The sequence below is a fragment of the Cavia porcellus genome, unplaced genomic scaffold (genome assembly GCF_034190915.1).
Source record: "Cavia porcellus strain 051 isolate PalLab524CR breed Dunkin Hartley unplaced genomic scaffold, mCavPor4.1 scaffold_15, whole genome shotgun sequence".
Lineage (NCBI taxonomy): Eukaryota > Metazoa > Chordata > Mammalia > Rodentia > Caviidae > Cavia > Cavia porcellus.
Window position 1 is genome coordinate 73,778,499 of NW_026947498.1, and position 25,467 is coordinate 73,803,965.

Below are 25,467 nucleotides of genomic sequence, written 5' to 3' on the forward strand. Positions count from 1 at the left end.
GTTCTGGAGTTGGGTTTCCATTGCCCAGTCTTGGTGTTCATTTTGTGAGCGTGGAGGTGAACGAAGAGATGCTTAGGCGCAGAAGGATGGCCCCATCCTGAGCTGTACTATGGTGTGCACCCGCTCTCAGACCAGAAAGGAAGGTCAGCAAAACTCATCCACAATCTGCTTGCCAGCTTTGGTTTGTGGTCTGTGTTTTATTAGAATACCCCCCACCCTGTACCGCCTGCTTCACTTGGGCTCTGTACTGTCCCCTGCAAGGCCTGTTGCACTTGGTCCATGTGGATTAATGTGAGCTCCACGGACCAGGCTGCTTGTACCACCCTCATGGTAGTGCGAGCCCCAAGGATGGTCTGGCAGTGTCCTGGGAATTCCTGCACTGACCCAGACACTAAAGTAGTAGGTGCTAAATAGTGAGTATGCATGCACTTGCCACACGCTCACACACACACACACATACACACACACATACTCTCTCTCATCAAGACCAGAAGAAACAGAAGTCCAATGTTAAGAAAGGCCAATACAATTGGGCAAGTGGCACAGGCCAGTAATCCCAGCACTCTGGGAGGCTGAGGCAGGAGGATCTCAAGCCCAAGCCCAGCCTAGCCAACTTAGCAAGACTCTCAAAAAATTTAAAAGTGAGGTTGCTAAAAATGTAGTCCACTGCAAAGGATTTTATTCTCACTCCCCAGTATGAGAGAAAAGAAGCCCCAACATAGCACCTTAGGGACATCTAGAGCAGGCAGAACCAGCCTTGCAATTGATTATGGCCAAAGGCAGGCCCCTGGGAGAGACAGCCCAAACTCCACTAGACAGAAAGGTCACACATCTGCTGTACAACTGACCTATGCACATAACAACCCCAAAGATGGGCATACGGAAGGCCTGTAGTGAAGAGGAGCTAAGCTGCGGATGGAATTAGGAGGACTGACTGCCTGGCTTTGCTCGTGGGAGGAGGCGCTACCCACCCGAGAAGGCAGGCAGCCTGCGGAAGGTGAAGAGGGAAGCAAACTGCCCCCCAAGAGCCTGCAGAAGGGTCACAGGGCTGCTGTCACCTTTTATTTTAGCCCAAACGAATGCAAGTTGGACTTGTAACATATAGAGCCATACACACCACTGTTCCTTTAAACCACTAAGTTAGGGATAATTTATTATAGCAGCAATGGAAGAGGAAGACAATAATTATTATGTATCTCATTATCTTTCGCCAATAGGAACGAAGTGGATGAGTAAAAGGGGAACACAAATAAATGAATTTAATGAGGTTTAATACAGAAAGTTCACACAAAAGGAAAGCTCTACTTGGTGTCAGACCAAGTGCAGGGCCTCGGGGGGCAGTGATCTGAGAGTCACCCAAGTCCGGCAGTGGACTCTGCCCAACAGCCTTCACCCCGCCTCCCCTCCTTCCCCCTGGCCACGCAGCCTCTGCTGAAACTGCGGCCCTGTGGGATGCTGGATCCTGACTGGCAGCTCCCCGCAGCTCCCACCGTTCAAAAGGTTCCCAGCCTACGCTGAGTCCCAGCCCCAGAGCCTCGACTCGCTGGTGCTGCGTATGATTTCGAACTACTGAGGACACTGCTTCACTGTCAGGCCATCCAGACAAGGACGACGTATCTGTGCTCTAAAATTTCCTCTCCTTCTCCTAAGCCTAAGAAGTGCAATTCTTTCATTTATCCCCCACATGCTGAAATGGTCCTTTTCACCTGCGTGCCCCTTAAACGTGACACTCCTAAACAGACATAAAATTGTACACGATACAGAGCTGGGGACAAAGTTCAGCAGGTCCAGTCCCAGATGTGAGGACATCTAGTATTCAGCCACTCAAATGGTTAGGCTAGAGGATCTCAAAGGCTTCTTCCAGCCCAACATTGCAAGATTCTAAATTCACTCAATAATTATTTAATCATTTTTACACTAATTCTGCCATACTTCTGTTCTTCAATTTATAAAGACAATGCAGTAAAGGTCCTACAATCAGGTTATGTTCTGCAGAGTCCTCTGTGACTTTCCAGGTTTCTACTCAGCAAGAAGCACCCAGGAAAATGGCACCCTGCAGTGAACCCCACACCACCCAAAAACTTCCCGGCAAGCTCTTACAGTTTGGATAGAGAAAGGCAGGGCTTTGGAAGGTGACGGAATCGTGAGGGCCATGCAGCTGACCTGCCGTTCCAGTCACGGGGGCATGACTGGGAGGGGTCTGTCTGTCTTCCTCTCCGGCTCCTACCTTCTGTTTCCTGCACATCATGATGTGAGCGGCTGTCCTCTGCCAGTTCTTCACTGTGCTGCTTCAGTGTTTAATACTCTTGCCAAACACAGACTGAAAATTCTGAAACCTGACCCACAATAAACCTCTCCTCCCATGAGCTGTGGGCACCAGCAAATGAGCAAGTGACAAGACACATCCCCCATCTACTGACTTCTGAAGAGCTTTCCAAGTTGCGGTCTTGGAAGTCTCCACCCAGTATTTCTACAGGCAGACACACATCCACACCTGTTTTTCTTACTTCAGACCCAAGCTTCTAATTCAGCCAATGCCTATGGAATAACAATTTGGAAAGAAAAGCTTGGACATAGCATTTAAATCCAAGACATAAAATGGTAGTGGTGGGGAGGCTTCTTACTGTAAACATTTTTGTGCTTTATGAGCAATAAACCACAATAATGGATTGTTTAAAATAAATATTTCAAGAATTAGATTAATTAAAGGTATTATCATGATACTGTTACTCTTCTGTAAAAGGCCTGCACTATTCCATATACAATTGGATACTTAATAAAATAATCTGTTGATAACTCATTGGGACTTTTCTCTAGCAGATAGAAAGGCAGGAATGAGCAGACACATTTTACAGGTAAGAAACATAAGGAATGTTCCGAGGACTAACTCAAAATTTCACCATGAGCCATCAGAAGTGTTAACAGCTCCTTGGTAACCTTACCTTCCCTTGTCCAAAGGGAAGGTCGGTTTCCATGCGGACTGCATTTCAGCTCTGTGGCTGGGGTGGCCACTTGTCCTCTGGGAACAAAGCAGCCTCTAAGTAGTCTTTAAGGTAGATTTATTTCAAGCTCCAACATTTCTTGTCATCTTGAATTTAAGATCAAGAGAATAAAAATATGATTTCAGGTCTTGTTCTCTCTTTTCCCCTCCATGCCCGCAGCTGCCCTAATCCTTCAGACAAACCCCTTGTCTGTCCCTTGAAGAGATTAGTAGATATACGGAGAGCAGAGCTCTTATACACAACATGAACACTTGTCACAAAGCCTTCAGAGAAAGAGATGTCAGTGCAGAGCATCTCAGTATGACACGGAGGCTGCAGATACTCTGTTAGACAAATGAAAGCCATTAGCAAAATCCTTGAAGGCCTTGAGGAAGGTGGAGTAAACCCTTTTAGCATCAGGAGTTTCTTAGTCATCTTCAAATGAAGATTTGTGTATCTAATATACAAGTTAATGCGAAGGAGTTCAAAGCAAAATTAAATTTAGGTGCAAAGAAATAAAACTAAAGGCTAAGTATAAGTAAAAAACAGTAAATACCTTCAGCAATTTAAATCCTCATTAATGGTGATTAGAATTCTTTTCAGTTGAGAGTGGGCATAAATACAAAGTAATAAACTTCATAGAGAAAGAAATGCAATAGTGTTTGTAAGCTTATGATAAAGATTATCACACGGGCAGAGACATATACATACCCCTCCATCACTGAACCATGAAGATTTGGTTAAGCAGTAAGCAGTTCACGTAATATAATTGATGCTATTTTCATTCAGTTGAATCATGCATTTCTGAAATAGCTGAACAGTAGATAGAAGACCAAAACAGGAAAGGAGGAAATTGAGTCAACGGATCCTGATCTGAGATCTTTTTGCTCCCACAGCAAGACCTCATTTCTCATAGCTCTATTGCTACCCCCATGCTTGGATGCTGCACGAAACCCTGGGAACACAGAAGCATAGACCACACAGGAAAGGTCCCCAGACTCATGACCTCATGTTCCAATGAGAAAGGAGATAGCCAGGTAGCAAACAGTTGTTTGTTTTTGTTGTCTTTCAGCACGTGGTTCTTGGAGTCTCTCATGTACTAGACACAATTCAAGGCCTGGTGGACATAGTAGTAAATATCACAGAGCTCCTCCTGCCACAGAGATAATATTCTGGTAAGGAAATGAAAACAATTAACAAGTAGGCAAATAAATAACTCTGGACAGTATACTAGGAAGGAAATGAAACAGAGTCTAGAGCAGAGTCTAGGAAGGCTTCCAAGAGAAGATGTCACAGAGGTTCTAGAACTGATGAGTAGACAGCCATGGGAAAGTAAGGACACAAAATTCCACATGAGTGTTAACCTTTCCTTCCTTCATTTTGGGCATCAAGTATTTTGTCTCAGCAATGAGAAAAGTAACCAAGACAGAATTTGGTACCGGGAGTGGGGTTGTTGCTGTGACTATACCTGATCATGTGGTTCAGGAGCCTTTGGGAATGGCTTGTGGAGTTTAGAAAGGTTTGGAGATGTTACCCAAACCTGAAAGAGTAGAGCTGTAACATCGTGGGGTGTTTTGTATGAGAGATTCTAGTCACAGCTCAGAAAACCAGTAAAGACCAGGCTTGGGAGGTTTCTACTGGGAAGGACTACATTGGTTGTTGTTTTACTCCAGACAATGTGTGTCATAGCCTGGCAGAAAGTTTCTCTGCATTTTGCTCATGTGTGTAACTAAGATTAAGGGTGGTGGATTAATTAATCTGGCAGAAGACATTTCAAGACAGTCAAATATTGAAGTGATGGCATGGCTATTGTTGAGGGCTTTTAGACAGATTTATGTTGTGAATCAAGAGCAAAGAGCCCAGCAAGGTGATCTGAAGTGTTTTGAGTTTGGCCAGGAAAAAGTCTCTAGTAAAGCCGTGGACTGCTAAGATAGAGCTGAGATCTCTATTGTTGAGAAAGAACTAGAGTATATAAAAGATGGCCTTAGGACATCACAAGCAGCAGTGGGTTTCCATACTTAACAGCCTCATAACTGCAAAAGTGAAAGACTTTGCTTTGAGGAAAAGGAAACAGAGCACCATTTTCCAGAATGGTGGTGGCAGTCACACCAGGTTTGAGTGTGTTCCTCAGAATCAGCTTCAGAGTGCTCAGGGATCCAGGCACTTGACCCCTACAGCCAAGAGAGAGGAAAGCCTGGCTACTGCTCCAACAGGCAGGAGACCTCAGCATCATTCACATGGCACTGGTTTTAGGTGTATGCAGAAGGTAAGAGTTCTGAGGTTAAAAGAGCTTCCACCCCAATTGCAGAAGGCCTGGAAGGCCAAGCTGTATGTCCCTGAAAGGCCAATATGCAAAGCTGTGAGTATGAAGCCAAAGATGAGATCGAGAACCCAGAAGTTTGGATCATCTAAGAAAATCTGTAAGGAGGGAGCAAAGTCAGCCCAAGAGAGAAGCCACGGGAGCAAGAACCACAAGTGCCATGGGGGAAGAGTCACTCAAGCTCTTTGGAGTTCACAACCAGATTTCTTTAGATGCTGAACATTAAACTCCAGGAGGTAATGTTTGCCCTGCTGGATTTTGGACTTGCTTTAGTCCCATTTGTCTCTCCCCATTTGTACTCATTGGAATGGTAATGTGTATCTTGTGCTACTGCCTATTCAAAGTGTTTATCTTTGTTTTAATTTGAACATGGGGTTACAGTTAAAAGTTTGCTGTAAATCTCAGAGGAGACTTGGGACTTGGACTTTTCAGCAATGCTGAAACTGTTAGGACTTTGGCAACCCTTAGAGATGGACTAAATGTGTTTTGCATAAAGGATATGCATGAGTCTTTGGGGGACCAGTGGTGGAATGTTACGGTTTGTGTCTGGTGTGCCCCCAAAGCCTCGTGCAGTTATGGAGGCAGCTGAGTCTAGCATTTATGATTGGTTCATTGTCTAGCACTGGGACTGGTGGTGAGTGCTGCATCTGTCCAGGAGTGGGTAGCCGGCATACAATATAAGGAAGGGAATGAGGTATACTTTTCCCTTTTGCCCTTCTGCTTTGGTTGCTTGTGTTACCTACCACAGCCACCATGAATGGCTGACTCTGAGTCATGTCACCCTGCCCTGGAGCCAGCTGAGTATAGACTGAAACCTCCACAAACTGTGAGCTAAATAAACCTTTCTTTTCTTCATTTTGGGCATCAGGCATTTTGTCTCAGCAATGAGAAAAGTAACCAAGACAATGAGGTAGAAAGGTTAGTTCCTGAGACTGTGCACAATGTGCAGCAACTGTGATAGAATCTGAGCAGCTTCCCTCTAGAGAGCAGTGGGAGGACAAGAGGCAGAGGCTAAAGAGGAGATGTAGCCCCAGGCACTTCCACTATGGTTACACTATGGCTGCTGTGGGGAAACCAACCAGAGAAGTTGTACCACTGAGATAATTGTTGTATCAGGAAGAGGATGTGCTGAGGAGCAGGCATACAAAGGGCAAACTGCGAAGGGTGCCTCAATAAATCTCAAAGGCCAGGGTGTTTTGGGAAAGATGAGATCAGAGATAAATTCTAAAACAACAAATAATCTGATTTAAAAATGGATGGAGGACTTGAGAAAATGTTGTCAAAGAAAATATAAAAAAGGTCAAGAAACATATCAAAAGATGCTTAACTTCACTAATCATTAAGAAATGCAAATGAAGCCACAAGGAATTATCACTTTATACCCACTATCGTAGCCATCATAAAAGGAACAAAGAACAGCAAATGTTGATGAGGATGTAGAGACTGAAATCCTCATGCACAAATGATGGGATGACAGAATAGTACAGCTGCTGTGGACAACTCCATGAAGGGTTGTCAAAAACCTAAAAATAGAACTACCATATGCATAGCAATTCCACTTGTAAACGACCTGGAGTGTAAGGTGCCATCTGCCCGAGATGTTCACTGTGGCATTACTCACAGTAGGAAAGAAAAATAGGAAACCTCAGATGTCCACCTAAGAATAAAGAAAGAGAAACATGGCATTTACACACCATGGGAGATTATTCCACCTTAGGTGGAAAGCCAATTATATGGAACACTGTGATGAACTTTGCAGACAATGTGTGGAGTGAAGCCCATCAGTCACAAAGACAAACTGAATCATTGCATTTGGATGGAGTATCCAAAGAAGCCAAATTCAAAGAATCAAAACCAAGTTCTACGTGGAACAATATACTCAAATGTCCTAACTGAGAAAAGATAATAAATAACAAGTGTTAAGGAGAGGTTGGAATCAAATCACCTAAATTTGCAAAAAATGATAAAAACTTGCTACACAATGAATTCTTGAGCTACCAGGATGGTGTAAAGTCTTGAGGAAGAACTGGAATTTCTTTCAAGTGAACTTTATTGAGAGCCCCATTTTCCTTTCTTCCCAAAGAGAAGATGTGGGTTCTTGTCTCTTCACTCCAATGAAGGACAAAGGATGGCAGCAGGACCACTCCAAGCTTGAAATACTTGAATAGTTAGGGAGCCTGATAGAGACATCCAGTCCCCAGTCTGATAATCTAGAGTTGTTCTAGACCTAAATCGAGTATTGATGCTGGTCTTTATGTATGTGTTTGTGAAAATTAGATGAAATACAATGACAATCCAGTTCTTCAACAGTGTTCCAATGGCTGCCACACTGGACAGTAGAGATGGAGAACATTCCATCAGTGCTGAAAACTCGTTCAACAAAGGGATCTAGAAGGTGAGAGACAAACTGGCTGACTGTTGACCTCAGAACAAAGAGCTCTGCTGGTCTACATTTCAGCCCAAGTGTCTAGTCACCAAAGAGGAAGCAAAGAAGCAGGGAGGAAAAGTGAGCCGCTCCTCGGAGAGCTTCTTTCTCCTACATCTGTTACGTCCTAACAGAGTAGTCGTTAAATGAGTATTTACTAGTGGGTCTGTTTTCCCAAATGGAAAGAGGAATGCTCATAGAGGTGGGGCTGTGGGCAATGGCATGACAATGTGAAGCACGGTGTTCCTGGAGGGCAGGGACCACAGGAAGAGCCAAGTGGCAGAGCACCAAGCCAACACTCACACCTCCGACGGGAGTAAACTGCCCATTTCTTGTTCCAGCACTTGCTCTAATCCTTTCTAATAAAAAACTGTAATCCTTTGGAGAAGCTAATCCATGTTTCAGTCTTCAATAACAAAATTCCACTAATTCACAGTGGGATGAAAAGATTATAAAAGGCTAGTTTGTTATAATCATTTCATTAGCTTTGTCTGGCATCTTTTCCTACCTCTTGCTTTTCATGTCATTATATTTCTTGGCAACAGCACAGAGGTTGCTCAGTGTCTAAAACCTAATCTGAGACATTCTCATACAAGGTAGTGGTGTATTGCTGGAGAATGTCTTGCCTTTTGCCTCAGTTTCCTTACCTATAAGAGCTATGTTTGTGATGACAAAGAGTTAACACCAACAAAACTCACAGTCCTGGCACTAAGACACGTGTCATAAATGTTGGATGTTACTAAGAATTTGAGTTGTGGAGTGAAGAAGATGGCAGCTTGACAGGTGGCTGGTTAGAGAGCCTCTCTGGGAAAAACAGCTCAGATGCTGGAACTTGACAACATGGAGAGGGCTGGACGAGGGGAGAGGGGATTTTCGTGATCCACGAGGAAACTGAAGGAAAAAGAAAAATAGGAAGAGGAAGGAAAAATGCGGGTGGAAGTCTAGAGCCGGACACCCGGTGGAGTCACACGATTCAAGGTCACGCTAAAGCCATGGCCGCCGATAACGGGAGTTGGTGAGTCCCGGGCCCTTGGCGGACATGGTGCAGCATGGACTGGAGCCAAGGTGGAGAACTGCATTAATTCTCGGTGAGTGCTGGAAGTTGGATCCCATGGCATGTGTGGCCAGTTGGAAGATATATTGGAGTTGGGCAGAATAGGCCTGAGACTGGTGCCGTGGCGGCGTCAGCTGCCCCTGGCCCAAAGCAGACTCATGGGACCTGCTTGGGCTGAGTCATGGCCCTGGTCGGGACTCAATAGCTAGGGACGAAACTGTTCCAACCCTGTGATGTCCACCATAGCACAGCCTAAGTTGCCGAAGGCACTCACTGATTGCCTGGCTCAAAGAAGTAGGGCCAGCCCACAGTCCCTGCATGCACCTCAGATAACAGCAAACTGGAGAGGGCAGCAAGCCCCCAGCCAGCATGCTTCAGAAAAACCATAAACAGTACAAAGAGGGCCTGAGACCTCTACCACACACCTGTCTGAAAGAAACCAGAAACATGACAAGAGAAAAAAAATAACAAAAAACCTGCAGCAGCTGACCCTGGGAAAATAAGCCCAGGAGAAGTAAATACAGAAGAGAACCAGTAGCAATCATGCAATATTGGCCACAACATCAACGAACATAAAGAAATACCTTCATGACCTCATAGATGAACTTAAAACTGAAATTCTAACCCAAGTGAGGCAAGATATAAAAAAATAAAAGAAATGCTAAGCCCCTCTCAAGAAGACACAGATGGAAGAATGGAGGAACCCAGAAAAGGATGAGAAACCTTTGGTGAAGAATATAAACAAAACCTAGAATACATGAAACAGATCCAAAGAGATTACCAGGAAATTAAAAATTCCATTGAAAGCTGGCAAAAACAAACAAAAGTCAGCCATCCAAAACTTGGAAGATAGATTTGCCATGTGTGATTGTGAAAGAAAAGACCTCTTAAAAATAACAAGGAACCAGAAAGTAACAATTCAAAGGCTAGAAGATAACAAGAGAATCTATAACATAAGAATAAAAAATGTGAGTGAAGAAGCAGGAGTAACCACAAACGAATTACAAAGACTATTCACAAAAAGAATTGAGGAAAACTTCCCAAGCATAGGAAAAAGAAATGATATCCAGATAAATGAGGCATACAGAACTCCAGCCACCTACAACCAAAACAGATCTACACCCAGACATACAATAATCAAGATCCCAGAAATCGACCAGAAGAATAGAATATTAAAAGCGGTCAGAGAAAAGAAGTAGCTCACCTACAAAGGAAAATTCACCAAAATAATGACAGACTTCTCAATACAAATTATCAAATCAAGAAGAGCCTGGGGGAATGTAGTCCAAGACCTGAAAGAAAATAACCTCCAACCCAGATTGATGTACCCTGAAAAACTCTCTCTCAAAATTAATGGAGAAACAAGGTGTTTCCAAGACAAGGAGGAACTGTGGGAGTTCATGGCCACCAATTCAGCCCTACAAAAAATACTGAAGGACTTTCTAGAGAGAGAGAGAAAATACCAGGACTCCAGCAACAGTGGCAGAGAGGCCTCAATGAATGGGGCAGACAGCAGAATGAGGAGAAAAGTGGACAAATAATGGAAGAAAAATAGAATAGCAGAGATGAGACAGAGAAAGTGGGCTATAATCTCTAATATACGTAGCCTTGATATACAAACAAAAAGAAACACAGGCAGAGTAGATTAGGAGGCAGGATCCATCGAGATGCTCTGAATAGGAAATATACTCAACCTGAAAGAGGGTTAATAAACTGAAAGTCAAAGATGAGAAAACGATGCTCTATGTGACAGGGAACCAGAGAGAAATAGGGACAACTCGTCCAGCAGCCACAGATAGGTTGGAAAGTCATGACACTTTTGTGCAGTGGAGAACTACTCAGCTAGAAGGAAAACCTTGTGGCTTTAGTTAGTACAGGAGTACAGCTCAAGATCAAGCTCAGGAGTAAAAAGGTTCGGCACCACTCAGATAGATAACAGGTTGACCCCTAATCTAAAAACTAAAGGAGCTAGAGAGACCCAAAATATACAAGGCACCCTGAGAAAGGGAAAGGCGAGGAATTGCCTAAAAAAAAGGCAGAGGACACTGTTAATAGTGTATCAGGATTTAAAAGCCACAGAGTCTTATCGCTCTGTTTAGTTTGATTTTATTTTGTTCCAGTCTGTCTACTCATACTAGATTTGAGGGCACAGACAGCTAACCCAAAAATAGCAGGATATCCCACAGTAACTATCCTTAATTCCCTATTAACTTAAACTGAAGCCCTGTATTACTTACATTGTCTTACAATGACAGATCTTATTTGAAGCTGGTTTAGACCGCTGTTTTGTCTTGACTGATTTTATTCGAACTTGGTATGCTTGGTAGTATCAAGTCTAAGAGCAGAGGCAACTACTCTGAAGATGACAAGATGTAATAAGATATCCATTCTGGTTTGATGACTAACTGCTTTTGAAGTCTCCATGGTGTTCTACAATGAAGTCTACAATGTCTCCAATGGTGTGTTTTTATTAAAATTGCTATGTAATGCTATGCTCAATTATATTATGTCTGATGTAGACAATTTTATTGAAAATAACAAGAGAAAGCATAGTAACTACTGTAGATCACCTAATATTGTGCTTTTATATGACCTTTTTCATTTTTTTCCAGGAATTTGTTTTGTTGTCTTGTTTTGATCTGTTTTTCCCTATAATACAGAAAGGATAGATATACATGTAGAGAGTCACACATGTCGAAAATTTCTGAACAGTTTATGGGAACAGATTATATAATGCACAATGTAATGCACAGATCTTCTGAGGAAGAGACACTAAGATACCCAGTGCTAATTCAATAGCATTATGATATAAAATCTAGCAATACTATTATTCACTGCTCAGAGTGATATTAGTCTAGTTTCATGTTTAATTTCAGCATACATAAAGATAAGGACAGCTACTTCGAAGAGAATGAGAGACATTATGGCAGTCATTGTTGACTTCCCCAGTGTCAGGTCTTGAAGACCTAGAAAGCCTTCATCATCCTGTAATGATCTGATTAGTTCTATAATGTTCAGTATGTATTCAATATGTGAAGATGGGGACAACTATGTGGAAGCAAGCTAGAGACAATATGATAGACAGTGAAGATCTCCAGTGGACTTGCTTTGAAATCCATGTTTCTTAAAATTGTTTCCTTATGATCTGTTTTGTTTTGTTTAATCTTACCCTCTTTAAAAAAAGAATTTGGGTTATATCATTTACATATAATTACTGATACACGGGAGCTTGTTTTGTTTTCCAGAGCTATGCTTGTTCTTAGTGTGCAGCCCTCATTCTTTCTCTGCCTCACCATGGTTTAATTGCATTTTCCTTAATCCCACTTTCAAGCTTAGAAAATAATGCAGTTTGTGTCCACAAAGGATTACCTTAGAATGTTAAACAGATCCAAGCAGGCTGATGTTTCCCACAGAATACTAATGGCTCAGGGTGCCTTCCCAGTCTAATCATCCTCTCCCAAGCCCTACATTATTATCTAATAGTTCATTTATTTGTGTTTTGACACATGGTTTGACTGTGTAGTTCAGGCTTGCCTTGAACTCACTACGTAGCCCAGGTTAGCCCAGAACTCCTGCTGATCCTCCTGCCTCGGCCTCTGGGGTGCTGGTATTTTAGTTGTGCAGGATGCCCGGTTACTAATATTTTATTTCCACTTTGTTTTAATCCCTTCCTCTTCACCCCACCTCAATTCTGTATTTACTTAAAATCTGCCCCCTTTTTTAGCCCACTTCATTGCCTTTTGCATCTCATTCTTTTCCTGTGGGTTCCATTTCATTCTTCCTGAAGAGCGTGCTTTGGTAAGTGATCTGTCATGACAAGCGGAAGCCCAGGCCTCTCAGTGTTCTACCCTGCACGAAGAGTAAGGTGGTCTGGACAGTTCACAGTTGACTACTCGTCGCCTCACAATTCGGTATCACTGCATTTGTAGTCTGCTAGAAAAACAAACACCAGCCCTGGTCGGGAGACAGGATCCCCTCACCTTGCCACCTCTGCCCTCGACCCCGCACCTCCTGGCTGCTGTGACATGAGCAGCTCTCACCCGCATGCCTGTCCCAAGCCGCTTCTGCTCTGGACCAGCTAACTGCAGACTGAACCTCTACCAACATGAGCCAAAAATGAAGCTCTCCTCCCTGGAGTTGTGGGTGTGGGGTACGGTGTTTTGACATGACCAAAGTTCTTTAGGTGCTCAGAACTGTAACAATGTCTTACTCAGTACCCGCCAATTTTGGATCTTCAGCTTTGATAGTTAACAGAAGCAGCACGTTTACATCTGTGAAATTCCTACCAAAGAGCTCCAGTACATTTCTACTACACATTATTTAAAAACTCACAGAACAAGTTTCCCAGAGAATTTAAAACTTTTGTCCTACTTATTTTGAAAACCTGGCCACTATTTTATTAAAAGCTAATGTTCTAATAATTCCTTAGGAAGTACTCACATATATTGAAAAAAATTATGATCATGATGTTCAGTTCATAATTATTCATAATTGGACAAAAACTGGGAGTAATCCAAGTGTCCAAGAATAAAATGTCTATGCACAAGGTGGCACGTGCTCCAACGGACTGCTGTCAACCATTCAGGGGTACAGACAATGCACTGGGAACTCTTTTAGTGCCAAATGGAAGCCATGCGTGTATATGTGGAGGTGGCCTATGCACTCAGTCACTCACACCTTCCCGCCCGCCCCTGCACTTACTCTAAGTTGACTTGAGTAATTACTGATTAGTGTTTGTCTCTCTTTCTAGTCTACAGGAGTGCCACCAGGGGAGTTTCTCCAATTTGCATCGCACCTGACTCAGCATTCTAATAGCAGAGAGAAGGCAAGTGCGGGAAGGAAAAGAGAACAGAGAAAGAAGCAAAGGCCCCGGAGAAGGACACATTTTTCATGAGGGTACTGCGGATCCAAGTCACGAGGCACTGAAACTGGGGGAGCTGGCTCCTGCTTCCACGGGGAACAAAGCAAGGCCAGGATGACCAGGCTGCCCCAGCATCTGGGACTGTGCTGGCCTGTATCCTTGGCATGCAGGCCTCTCCACTGACCACCTGTGATGCACATGATACATGTGTATATCATGGTGTGTGCGTGAGGTGGGCAGGCTGAGAGCAGGAATCTGTGAGACCAGCAACATACGTAAGCATGGACTTGCATCTGAATTCAGAATAGTCTGCGGCCTAAGGATACCCAGGAATATCAGGGAAGGGCTAGCAAAATGCCCTCTGTAAGTAAGGTGTAAGTGTAGGTGGGAATAAAGCCAGTAACTTGGGTGTTAATACTAATTTGACTTGTTTATAGCCTTAGTTATTCTTCCAGACGTCTAAAATGCACTAAGACTAAAATCCAACAAAGATCATCAAAATGGTAATGAATTTAATGGTTATAACTTTCCCCTCTAATGTTCATAATTATTTTATAATAAAAAGTCCAATATAATGGGAAAAAGTCTCCTTTGGAGAACTGCTATTTTATTCTATCAGATGCTAATAGTTTGGAAAGTCACAGACCACCTGACTATGGCCTGAACAACTATTTGGACTTGATAAGACCACTGGCAGCTGTTACACCCCAAGATAATAGGCAAAAAGGGAAACAATCAGTGAATGACTCTAAGTTGGAGTGATTAAATTTTCACTAAAAGGTCAATTTTAGAAATAAAAGCCTATCAGTTTTAATTTTGAATCTAACACTCTAGATTCCTTAATCTTTATTAAATTGATACACTTTGTTTTCAATCCTAAGTACTAACACATAAATCTCAGTAAATGCTCAAAGGCCTCATTCTTCAGATAAACCTGGTGTAGGAAGCCCTTGAAGATGGAAACTGACCACACCTTTGTTGGGCCCACAAAGACCACCTACAGCGAGCCCCAGAAACAGCCACTCCAAGCCCCACTCCCATCAGGCCTTTGGTTTGCCATACAGGTGGATTCCTAGGCAACGGGGGTGTCATGTCATAGTATAAATAAACGACCCTATAGTAGGGGGAAGTTCCTTTCCTCTCATCAGGAGAGGCCTCCACCTGACCCCAGCTTTCATCTCTTCTGTATTTTCTCATCCTTTTACAGTTTTCTGCCCCAGGAACCCCAAAAGCTATACTGGTTGCAGCAACCTGGGGGTTCTTTAGATATGGGTTTCTCTATCTTGTTACCACTGAAATTTGAAATGTTTAATCCTTTATTTTGCTAATTTGTGCCCTCTTCAAAATAACATAGGATGGAAGTCCTAAGTCCCAGCGGTCGTCATGTGGGTATATGTAGAGGCAGGGTCCTGGAAGAGGAAAAGGAAGTGAAACGTGGTCACACAGCAGCTGCTGAGCCAATGTGACTGTGGCCTTGTCAGGAGAAATATGGACCAGACACCGCGCACAGAGGAAAGACTATGCTTGGACACAGCAAGGGGGCAGCTGTTTGCAAGCCACGGAAAGAGGCCTAGAAAATGCCTACTGATCTAAGACTTTGCAGCCTCCCACACTGGAGTGGGGAGCGTCTGTCACTTAGGGACCCAACCTATGCAATGCTGGGATGTGGCCCTGGCCCCAGGAGACTCACACGAAGGGGCTGGCTTTATTCCAACAGCTGGTGGCATGCCTGGCCTCCCCCTGTGGGGTTAGTACCCCCTCGCGCCCCATCTCCAGTTATGAAAATCAAAACTGGTCAAACGTACCCTAAGGTATGAATTCTTCCTGCCTGTCCTACTGAGCACCTTTGGTAACCTCTTGTGCTTCCCAGTGCTCAGCATAGCAAAGATACATAACTAAGTAGATTATCAAATATTTACTGAAGGAATTCATGTACCCGGTCCCCATCCTGTCCTACCGAGCCCTTGAAATATTCCTTTTGCTGAAATTAAAATAGCAATCACTTCCTGCTTAACTTACAGTGGGCTGTGTAATGTTTAATGAAACAAGCATGTAGCATGGATTCCGGCCACTCAGTGATGCTAATATCACACCTGCAGCAGTCTCCTTTTGCTGATCCTGCTCACTCATCTCACCGCAGACACACTGAGAAACTTGGTCTGGACGCTGCTGTCAGCTTCCCTAATGCACCACTTGGCTTGAGGCAGACACAATGACTACGACACATTCTTCTCTATCCACTTGAAACTCAAGGCCCTCCTGAAGAAGACAAACAGTGGATTTCAGTGCTGAGAGGATAAACTGTTACCATGACACTCCACAGTCTGAAACCCCAAAGCACATTCAAGGACCAATGTCTACAGAGATACACTTTGGAAAGGCGAAATCACAAATTCCACCCCCAGCACTCTCCTGAATTTGATGTTTTATCCTTGCCACACCTGCTGTCATGTTATTTGGATGCTGATATATTTGGGTTGTGGGTGGCAGAGGGACAGGCCAACTCTGAAATCCCAAAGAACTGGGGAAGGCACAACGTTCTGTACACAGACCACAATTCCTGGTCAGCGCACTAACAGTTTCTGTAGCCCCGTACTCCACCGTTCGCAGGAAACCATCCTGAGGACATTATTCCAATTTGACCTAGTCTCTTCACTTGCAAATCCATTTATTGCATATTTTAAAAGCTGGGTTTCATAGTATTAGTTTCATTGGCTCAAATTAAAAAATACTAAAAGTAGTCATTTTTAAGTGCCATTTCAGAAGAAAATGTCTACTATTTCAAACTTACTGTGACTTTAAACTTTTTACTTTAAAAAATTAATAATACTAACTTTGTAACTTTTACAAACGACAATACTAGCTCTGTAACTTGTAAAGTTATTAATATTAACTTTGTAACTTAAAAAATTATAACACTAACTTTGTGACTTTAAATTAAAATACAACTTCAAGTGATACGTGAAACACAAATCTAACAAACAACTCCACTGATCTTGGGGGACCCACCAGGGAACCCCATAGCAGCCCGGCCTCAGGTTCTCACACTCCCAAGCATGTAAGTCTGGCAGAACACAGAGCCCTAACCAGCTGCTTGATACGATGTGGAGGCTGAGAAGAATCTTCTGAGGTTGGGAGAAAACGAGAACGGCTAGTAGAGACCCTGAAACTCAGAAAGCAAACAAATCCCTTTGCAAGCAGTCCACCCACCCGAGGGAGGGAGCAAGTGGATGCTAACGTTTTAGAGGCAACAGATCAAGGGACAGTGCTTTGTAAACTTCTCCTTTCCCAGAAAGATAAATATTTTCCAGAAAGAATAGAAATTCGTTAATATTTACGATTAGGATTTAGAAATTAATATAACATTTAGGATTTCACATCGTTCCTTGGTCATTTATAAATATGCATCTACAGTCACTCAGCAGTGAAGCTCCCGTGTTCCGATCGTGGACTGGAAGCCGGCAGAAGGCGCTAATTCCTGTTGCGCTTATTTCTTGGTTCGGTCTCCGCACTTTCAGCTGCTCTTGTGCGGCGATTCAGTCTTGGGCTTGTTTCTACGTCTTGAAGATCATTTCTAAAAACAGAAAGAAAAAACATCTTAGAAAGCAATGATCATCATTCCACAGTCACTCTGGCTTATAAATACTTGCACATTCGTTATCTCAGCGAAACCCCAGAACAGCCATTTACTCTGTTGACACATCTGCTGTCACTGCTACCCTTCCTCCCTCACAACTGAGAAACAGTGAATTCTCAAAGATGACAGAAACCAACATCAGTAATAAAGCCCTTTCTGAATCAAAATCCAGTAGTTTTACGCTTCTGTTATGTATCTTAGTGGGTAAAAATCAGGGGGGAAAAGCTTTATCCTAACAAGAAAAAGCCAGATAGTCTAATCCTATCTCTTTTTGATCATATCAGAGATTGACACTGGAAGGTAACCTGGGAAACGATACTCCAAGAATTCTCCAAAGAGAGATGGCCGCACACCTCTTCTCGCCGTGAGCAGAGGCCTTGCAGAGAGAGGGCTGCTGTACAACCAGTACAAACTCAGTCACAATTCTTGTGAATTCTTCCTGTATTTTTGGTGCTGGGGTGAAACCCTAGGCGGCACGTGCTTGGCCACTGAGCGCTGCCTGCCCCCCAGACCCTTCTGAGAGACAGAGCGTAAGGTCACCGAGGAGGAGCCAGACGCGTTGCCCTGTGGGCGCAGGTGGAGAAGGATGGCCTCAGCACGGCAGAGGTCGAGCTGATGTGTCCGAGGGCAGAAGAACAGGAGACTTTTTGTCACCGCTGCTGGGAAGTGGCGAAAACTTCACCTCCAGATCTGGAGGAGGAGCAGGAAAGGAGCTGCCAGGAGAGTGGGGATGGGAGAGTTGACAAGGCAAGAGTAACCGTTCTGGACGACACTAAAATGGGCTGTAGCTCTTTACAGTTTGCTCAAGGGCGGATGACACACAGCATGAATAGTGAAAACCCAAATGTAAACAGTGACCAAAACCAGAGTTAAAGGCTTCAACCTGACTGCAAACCCTTCTATAAAACAGCAGTAATTAAGAGTGCGTGTCACTACAGAGAGATCAGCAGACCAGAACAGTGACACACATACGCACACACATTCAACAGCAGTGGTACTAAATGGAGGTAAGACAGTTCCCCTAGTACAGTGCTGCCGCAGCCAGAGATCCCTACGCGACGAAGAAAAATTAAGCCCAATTTCATACCTTCCAATATCTGAAAAACCTACTTCACTGTAAAAACTAAAAGCTTTAGAATGTAAGAGAAAAATCTTTGTAATATTGGGTGCAGCTAAGATTTCTAAAACATCTCCCTCAAAAAAAATCCACCAAAATATTTTAAAAATTGATACATCTCACCACATTTAAAATTGTTCTCTGAAAAACACTTAAATCAGGAAAAGCAAACAAGCAGTGCAAAAGTTCTGCATGGTAGCAGGCACTAAATTGGGTTCGGAATACAGCGGTTTAAAAGAGCAGAGGCTGAGGAGAGCCAGGAGAGCAGGCCCAGGAGCTGCAGAGCCAGGCGGCGCCCACGGGCTGCCCCGGGAGCGCTCTCCCAGCTAGGCAAGGCCAGGGAGGGCAGCCACTCGGCATCCTGCCCCTCAGGAGCTATTCCGACTCCCCACCCCCCATTTCTGGCCCCCATTCCCTCTGTCCAATAAATTTTCCTCCTCTAAGGAAAACAAACAGACAGACAAATCTAGGGCACAGAACAGAGCAAGTCTGCCCAGGCCAACAGCTCTGGGTTGAGTTTTGCTCCTGCTGGCTCTAGAAGCAGTGTTTCTTCTCTTCAGTTTCCGTTGCACGCACACTGGAACTCTTGCTAAGTGTACATGTGCCTTTTGTTTTATTTTTAGAGTGCCCAGGCTGGGCATTAACTTGTGATTCTCCTGTCTTGGCACTGTAGGCAGGCTGCCAACGAGAGGTGCACAGCCAGCCTGGTGTGTGTGTGTGTGTTTGTAATCATGTATCTTCTTGATGGACTGACACATTTAAGCATGATAAAGTGTACCTTTGCGAACACTATTTATCTTCAAGTCTGTTCTGTCCAGTATCAGCACAGACATGCTTGTTAGTCTTTCTTTGTTGTCCCTTTATTCCTTCAGCATAGGTATTTTCTGTCGTGTCACTTTCATTTCTTTTACTGTATCTTAAAATTTATTTTCTTAATAGTTGCCCTGGAGATTACAGTTAGTATATTCGCTTAAAACAATATCCAGTTCCAATTAATACCAATGTAATATCCACAGCCTACAAAGGCTTTGTTCTGATGTGCAATTCTTTGCCTTCCCCATCCTTTATGCTATTGTCACAGATTTTACCTTTATACATTGCTTGTTCAACAACACAGATTTGCAATTACTGCTTTTATGCAGCTGTCTTTTAAAACAGGAGGAAAAGTTACAAACCAAAATATATCTGTGCCTTCTTACACTGACTTGCGTAGCTACCTTTACTGGCGCTGTTTATTTTTCATGTAGACTCAAGCCACGGCTCTGTGTCCTTCCGTTTCAGCCTGACAGGTCCCCCAGTACTGACCAACTCTCCGTTTTGTTTCTCTCGGAGCATCTTCATTGCACCTTCACCCCTGAAGGACGGATTTGTTACAGGATTCTTAACTGGCAGTCCCTTTCTTTTAATATGTCATTTTACTGACTTCGTCCTGCATGTACCTGATGTTTTTAGTGATCAATCGTTTTTCTCTTAAGTTTTTTTCTGTCTTGACTTCTGACAGTTTGATTATAATATGTCTAGACGCGGATGTCTTTGCATTTATATTACTTGAAGCTAGGTGAGTTTCTGAGACGCAGTGTTTTCAGCACTCGGGGAATTTCACTATCATCGTATCCTCTGTGTCACTCTCTCTTCTCCTTACCTCTCCATTGTGCATACACTGGCGCAGCGCATGATGTTTCGCAGGTCTCTGAGGGTAATTATCATCCTTTTCCCTTCTTTTCTCTGCTCCTCAGCGTGGGTAATCTCAGCTGGCCTCTCCTCAGCTTCACTCACCTTCTCCACTGCTCAAATCTGCTGTCCAGTCCCTTAGTGAATATTTCATGCTGCTATTATGCCTTTCAACCCCAAAATTTCTATTTGGTTCAATAGATAGTTATCTGTAGTTCTCTGAATAGTTAAAACAGTTCAAAGGTCTTCTCCTTTCATGGCCAGATACAGGAAGAACATCATGGAAAGCAGCCTCCCCGGCTCATGCTGCCCACAGCCTGGCCACAACAGGGACCATTATAAACAGCTGAGGGTTCTGATTTTTTCTAAACATGGGATTAGTTGTTTCCCTGCTGCAAATACTTTCAATCCTTTGTATGGGACAGAAAGATCATTCAGAAAGCCAGTGCATAATCTTGAGTAAGGACTAAAATGTAACAAGCACACTGCGGGGAAGCAAAGCTGTTAGTCACGGGGAGCACCAGAAGGAAGCCCCACAGCCCCCTGTGCCGGCTGTGGCACTGCCAGCCAGGGAGCACCAGGAAGGAAGCCCCATAGCACCCCCATGCCGGCTGTGGCACTGCCAGCCAGGGAGCACCAGGAAGGAAGCCCCACAGCCCCCTGTGCCGGCTGTGGCACTGCCAGCCAGGGAGCACCAGGAAGGAAGCCCCATAGCACCCCCGTGCCGGCTGTGGCACTGCCAGCCAGGGAGCACCAGGAAGGAAGCCCCACAGCCCCCTGTGCCGGCTGTGGCACTGCCAGCCAGGGAGCACCAGGAAGGAAGCCCCACAGCCCCCTGTGCCGGCTGTGGCACTGCCAGCCAGGGAGCACCAGGAAGGAAGCCCCACAGCCCCCCTGAGCCGGCTGTGGCACTGCCAGCCAGGGAGCACCAGGAAGGAAGCCCCACAGCCCCCCTGTGCCGGCTGTGGCACTGCCAGCCAGGGAGCACCAGAAGGAAGCTATGCAGCCACCATGTGCCAGCCACGGCCACACCACCCAGGGAGAAGCGCAGGAGGCCGCCCCACTGTGAGCCAGCCGACACACCCAGGCGGGGAGAAAAGATCCTCCCCTGACCCATAAGTTACCAGCTGATTCAAAGGAACACAGCCTGAGATGATGACAACTGAAGTAAAGAAACAGCCTAACATTTGTATTGCTTGATTGATTTGTGCAAATCCAACTATTTAGAGGTTAACAATATGTAATATAGTAACTATTGTGAATTTCCTACTGTCTTATCACTGTTTTATTTTTTCTTTTTATTGTTCTGCTTTATTTGCTTTGAAATAAAGAAAATGCGTAAGTCATCTGTGTAACACTAACAAAAAACTTTAATAAAATATTAAGAAACAAGGCTAGTAACATTAAAAAACATTATTGTCTATAATATTTCAGAAAGCCAATCTCATATAACATTTAAAATCAGTTACCACAAAATTTTTAAAAAATCATGTTTATCTCACTAGCTACATAAAACTATTTGATAAAATTCAATGTCATTCATGTTAAAAACTAGGTTTACTGTTTTCTCACTAAGGTTGGAAATAAGGAAAGGATATGTTTATTAGCATTTCCAGCTAACTTGTGAGTGGTGTCCTAAACCAATACAGTTAAGCATGAAAGCAAATACAGAATGCATTACATGGATGTGACCACCTGCAAAAAAACACAAAGGAATCTATAAACCATTATAATTATTGAGGTCCTGAATATGGGGTCAATGCACAAACTTAATTAGTTTTAGAAACAATCAATGAGTAATTAGAAACTAAGAAACAACAACTATTTTCACACACAAAGAGTTATCAAATATTGAGAAATAAGTCTAACAAAGGATGTATAAGCCTGTACACAGAGAATTACACAATGTTTAAAAAAGCACTTTAAGGACCTAAATGCCACATTCAAAGATGAGAAACATCAATACAAAAGTGATTCTAGAAAACAACATGGGAAAATGCCTTCCAGAACTGAAGGTAGAGAAAATGTCTTACATAATACAAAAACCTAAGATAAACGACAAATGCTAAACTGGATATAATAATTAAAATGTCTCTTCAAAACACATCATTAGACGGATGAATAGATGGGCCGGGTTATAACTTAGCAGCACAAAGCCTGCCCAGCAGGAGTGAGGTTGTGAGCTCACCTAGTACAAAAAAAAAGTTCTGTAAGCCAGGTGTGGTAGCACACACCTGTAATCCCAGCACTTGGGAGGCCCAGGCAGGAGGATCATTGGAAATTTGAGACCAGCCTGGGATAAAAAGTAAGCTCAAGGTCAGGTTGAACCATATAGCAAGACCCTGTCTCAAAGAGACCAAAAAAAAAAGAGGAAAAGGCAATTCCCAGGGAATAAAAGGTGATTATAATACATACATTCAACAAAGATTTATAAAGAGTTACTAGAAACAATAAAGAGGAGAAAAGATAATAAAAAGGGTACAAGTGATATAAATAAAAAGTTTACAAAATAATTAAGTGTGAAAATATACTCAGCATACCACTAGACACCCCCTAGAATGACTAAAATCAAAGACTAAGAACAGAGAAGGCTGACAAGGATGAGGACCAACTAGAACTACCACTGTGACAGGAGTTTAGTACAACCACTCTGCAAACATGTGTAGCCATCAGGTTAGCTGGATACAGGCACACCCTTGGTCCAGCAATATCACTCCTAGGAATATGCTCAATGGGAATGAATGCACACTGGAGAACACTTACAATTACGTTCTTCAAAATCGTATTCATAATAGCCTCAAAGTCCAAACAAAGCACCTATGTATCTAGGAATGCTAGCGTGGACAAACAGTTCATGCGGTGAACAGCTTACACCAGTAGTGGCAGCCCCTTCAGAGCTATCAGTGATACAAACGGCCCACTGCGGCATGCATGGTGGCCAAACATGCCACCCTGGTGGCCAAACATGCAAGCAGCAGAATTGTTTGAGGCTCCTCACAGATTACCAGGTCTGATCCTCAGAGCTTTCTGTTCAGAAGGGTGGAAGCCTGCACTAAGACAAGTCTTACTCTACAGACAGCAATGAAAAGTAACATGTTATAGGAGACGCAACCATGGGAAAAGGCACAGACACAGGGTTGCACCAAAGAGTACACACTGCATGATTGCATTTAAAAAGCTAAAACCAGGCCAGATTAACCTATGGTATAGGACAGGGCTTATCTTGGGTAGATTCTGACTTGGAGGAGGCAGGAAGAAAACTCCTAAAATCCTGGAAACATTCCACATGTGGACTGGGTGGTGGCTGCACAGGTGTCTGGTACAGTGGCAGCCCAGACGAACCACTGTTTCTGCCTGAGATCTGGGACTGATCCTGACACCCCAGGGTGTGACTGAAGTGACTCGGTACTCAGTTTAAATAAAGTCTTCACCATTGTTGTGAGACAGACATGGCAATGCTCATCACTATGGGAGGCTGAGGAGTAAGAACTGCAAATCTGAGCCCCGAGAGGCAACTTAGCAAGACAATATCAAAACTAAAAAACAGTGTGGTGAATGTAGCTTTGTGCAAAAGCCTCGGGTTTAATGCCTAGCACTCCTCCCCTCAAAATAGCCCTGGGGGCCTTTGTATTTGTACACACAGCAGCGTTATCATCTGGATCCAATCAGGATCACAATAATTAGGAAAGAACACTTTTAACGGCTAAGAGGGCTTTCAGTAACAAGGGTATGCCTAGTAGGATGTTACGGTTTGTGTTTGGATGGCCACCCCAAGCCCCATGCGTCATACAGGCGGCTGAGTCCAGTCTGTGATTGGTTCCTTGTCTGTGCTGGGATGGGGGTGTGAGTGCTGCCCCCGTCCAGGGCAGGGAGCCAGCACACAATACAGGGAGGGAAGGAGGCTGCTCTCCCCTTTTACTCTGTTCACTCTTATTGCTTGAGGTCACCATGAATTTGGCCCCTCAGCCACACCCTGCCTTGGAGCCAGCTGAGTGTAAACTAAAACCTCCAAAAACTGCTAAATAAATCTTTCCTTTTAGGTGTTGGGCTTTGTCCCAGCAATGAGAAAAAAATAACCAAGATATAAGAAAAAAGAGAAATTCTACATAATACAAAAAGAAAAAAGGAGTAACTACTCCCTCTCGGGTACTGACAGCACTTGGGGCAGAGCTCCTCCTCCCTCCCAGAAAGACCCAGACCTGGATGAGGAGTGAACTCCTGTGGCTGAGAAGGGCCACTGCTACAGTCAGAGTAACCTAGGAGCCACCCCCAGAAAAGCTGTGAGTGCCACGAGGATCTGGCCAGTGGGCATTCAAGGACCAAGAAACAAAACCTGCTCCTCTTGCAACGTTTCCTCAGTGCCTACCATAGGTAAAGATCAAAATTAGAGCTGGCAAAGGAAACTATCTAAACAGCCTGGCTCAGTTTTCAGAGAACAGGCAGAGAAAAGGTGAATCTGGAGCTGAGAGGCAATGTACTCCTCCAAGCAGGAAATCAATCTCCCTGCTGCAAAGGCCACATGAAGAGACCACTAAAAAAGACAGAGTAGAAGGACAGGTTCTAAGACCTTACACACACACACACACACACACACACACAAACACACACACACACGGGGGGGGGGGGGGAGTGGACAGCACAGCAAACCCAACCCAACAGCCTGCAAGCTAACTGCAATATTGGGGCCTCAGATTGAAGAATGGTTGTGGTTTATGCTGCAAGGGCTTGTTACACAGTTTTAAAAACCAAAACAAACTGTTTCTGTTAATGTCTGTTTCAACTATCAACTGCCCAAACCATTCTCAAACTTTAGAAGCATAAAACATGATCATTAATTTGCTCATGCTTTTGAGATCTGAGGAGAGCTCAGGTCAGAACAGACAGTCTGCTTAACTGAGTCCGGAGGATCCACTTCCAAGATAGCTCACTTACACAAGGAGCACATAGCTGCTGGTGACTGACTATTAGCTAGGAGCGGAGCCAGAGGTGATGGGTGATGGGTGATGGCTGGGTCCTCAATACCCCAGCAGCTGGCCTCTCATGTCTAGACTGCATTTATCATAGCACAGTGGCTGTGTCCAAAACGCATGCATTCCAAGAGGGAGTTTCAAGAGTACAAAACCTACTGTACACACGTCTCAAGGCTTTTCTCCACCCATGGAGGGATGACAGGCATGAAACATGAAATGACACAACAGGCCCATTCTTCTTCCTCGTTTCACTCTGTTCAATGTAAATATATCTTGTTGCTTATGGTGTGTGTGTGTGTGTGTGTGTGTGTGAGAGAGAGAGAGAGAGAGAGAGAGAGAGAGAGAGAGAGATGATATCTGATACCTCATAAAATCTTATTGGCTGGGCAGACCACCCCTAATGATGAGGGGAATGGGTAGTAAATTGCCCA

At 43.9% G+C, this 25,467-nt stretch overlaps 1 protein-coding gene across 4 annotated transcripts in view; it reads right to left on the minus strand.

Moving 5' to 3' along the window:
* Nucleotides 1-1,122: 1,122 nt before the first annotated feature.
* Rad18 (RAD18 E3 ubiquitin protein ligase) overlaps nucleotides 1,123-25,467 on the minus strand; it is a 126,077-nt gene continuing 101,732 nt past the window's right edge. For all 4 annotated transcript variants that reach the window (XM_013146332.3, XM_063225190.1, XM_063225189.1 and 1 more), the window contains one exon: nucleotides 1,123-17,215. In XM_013146332.3, the coding sequence (XP_013001786.1) occupies nucleotides 17,113-17,215 (103 nt within the window). In that variant the 3' untranslated portion in view covers nucleotides 1,123-17,112. The remainder of the gene's footprint in view (nucleotides 17,216-25,467) is intronic.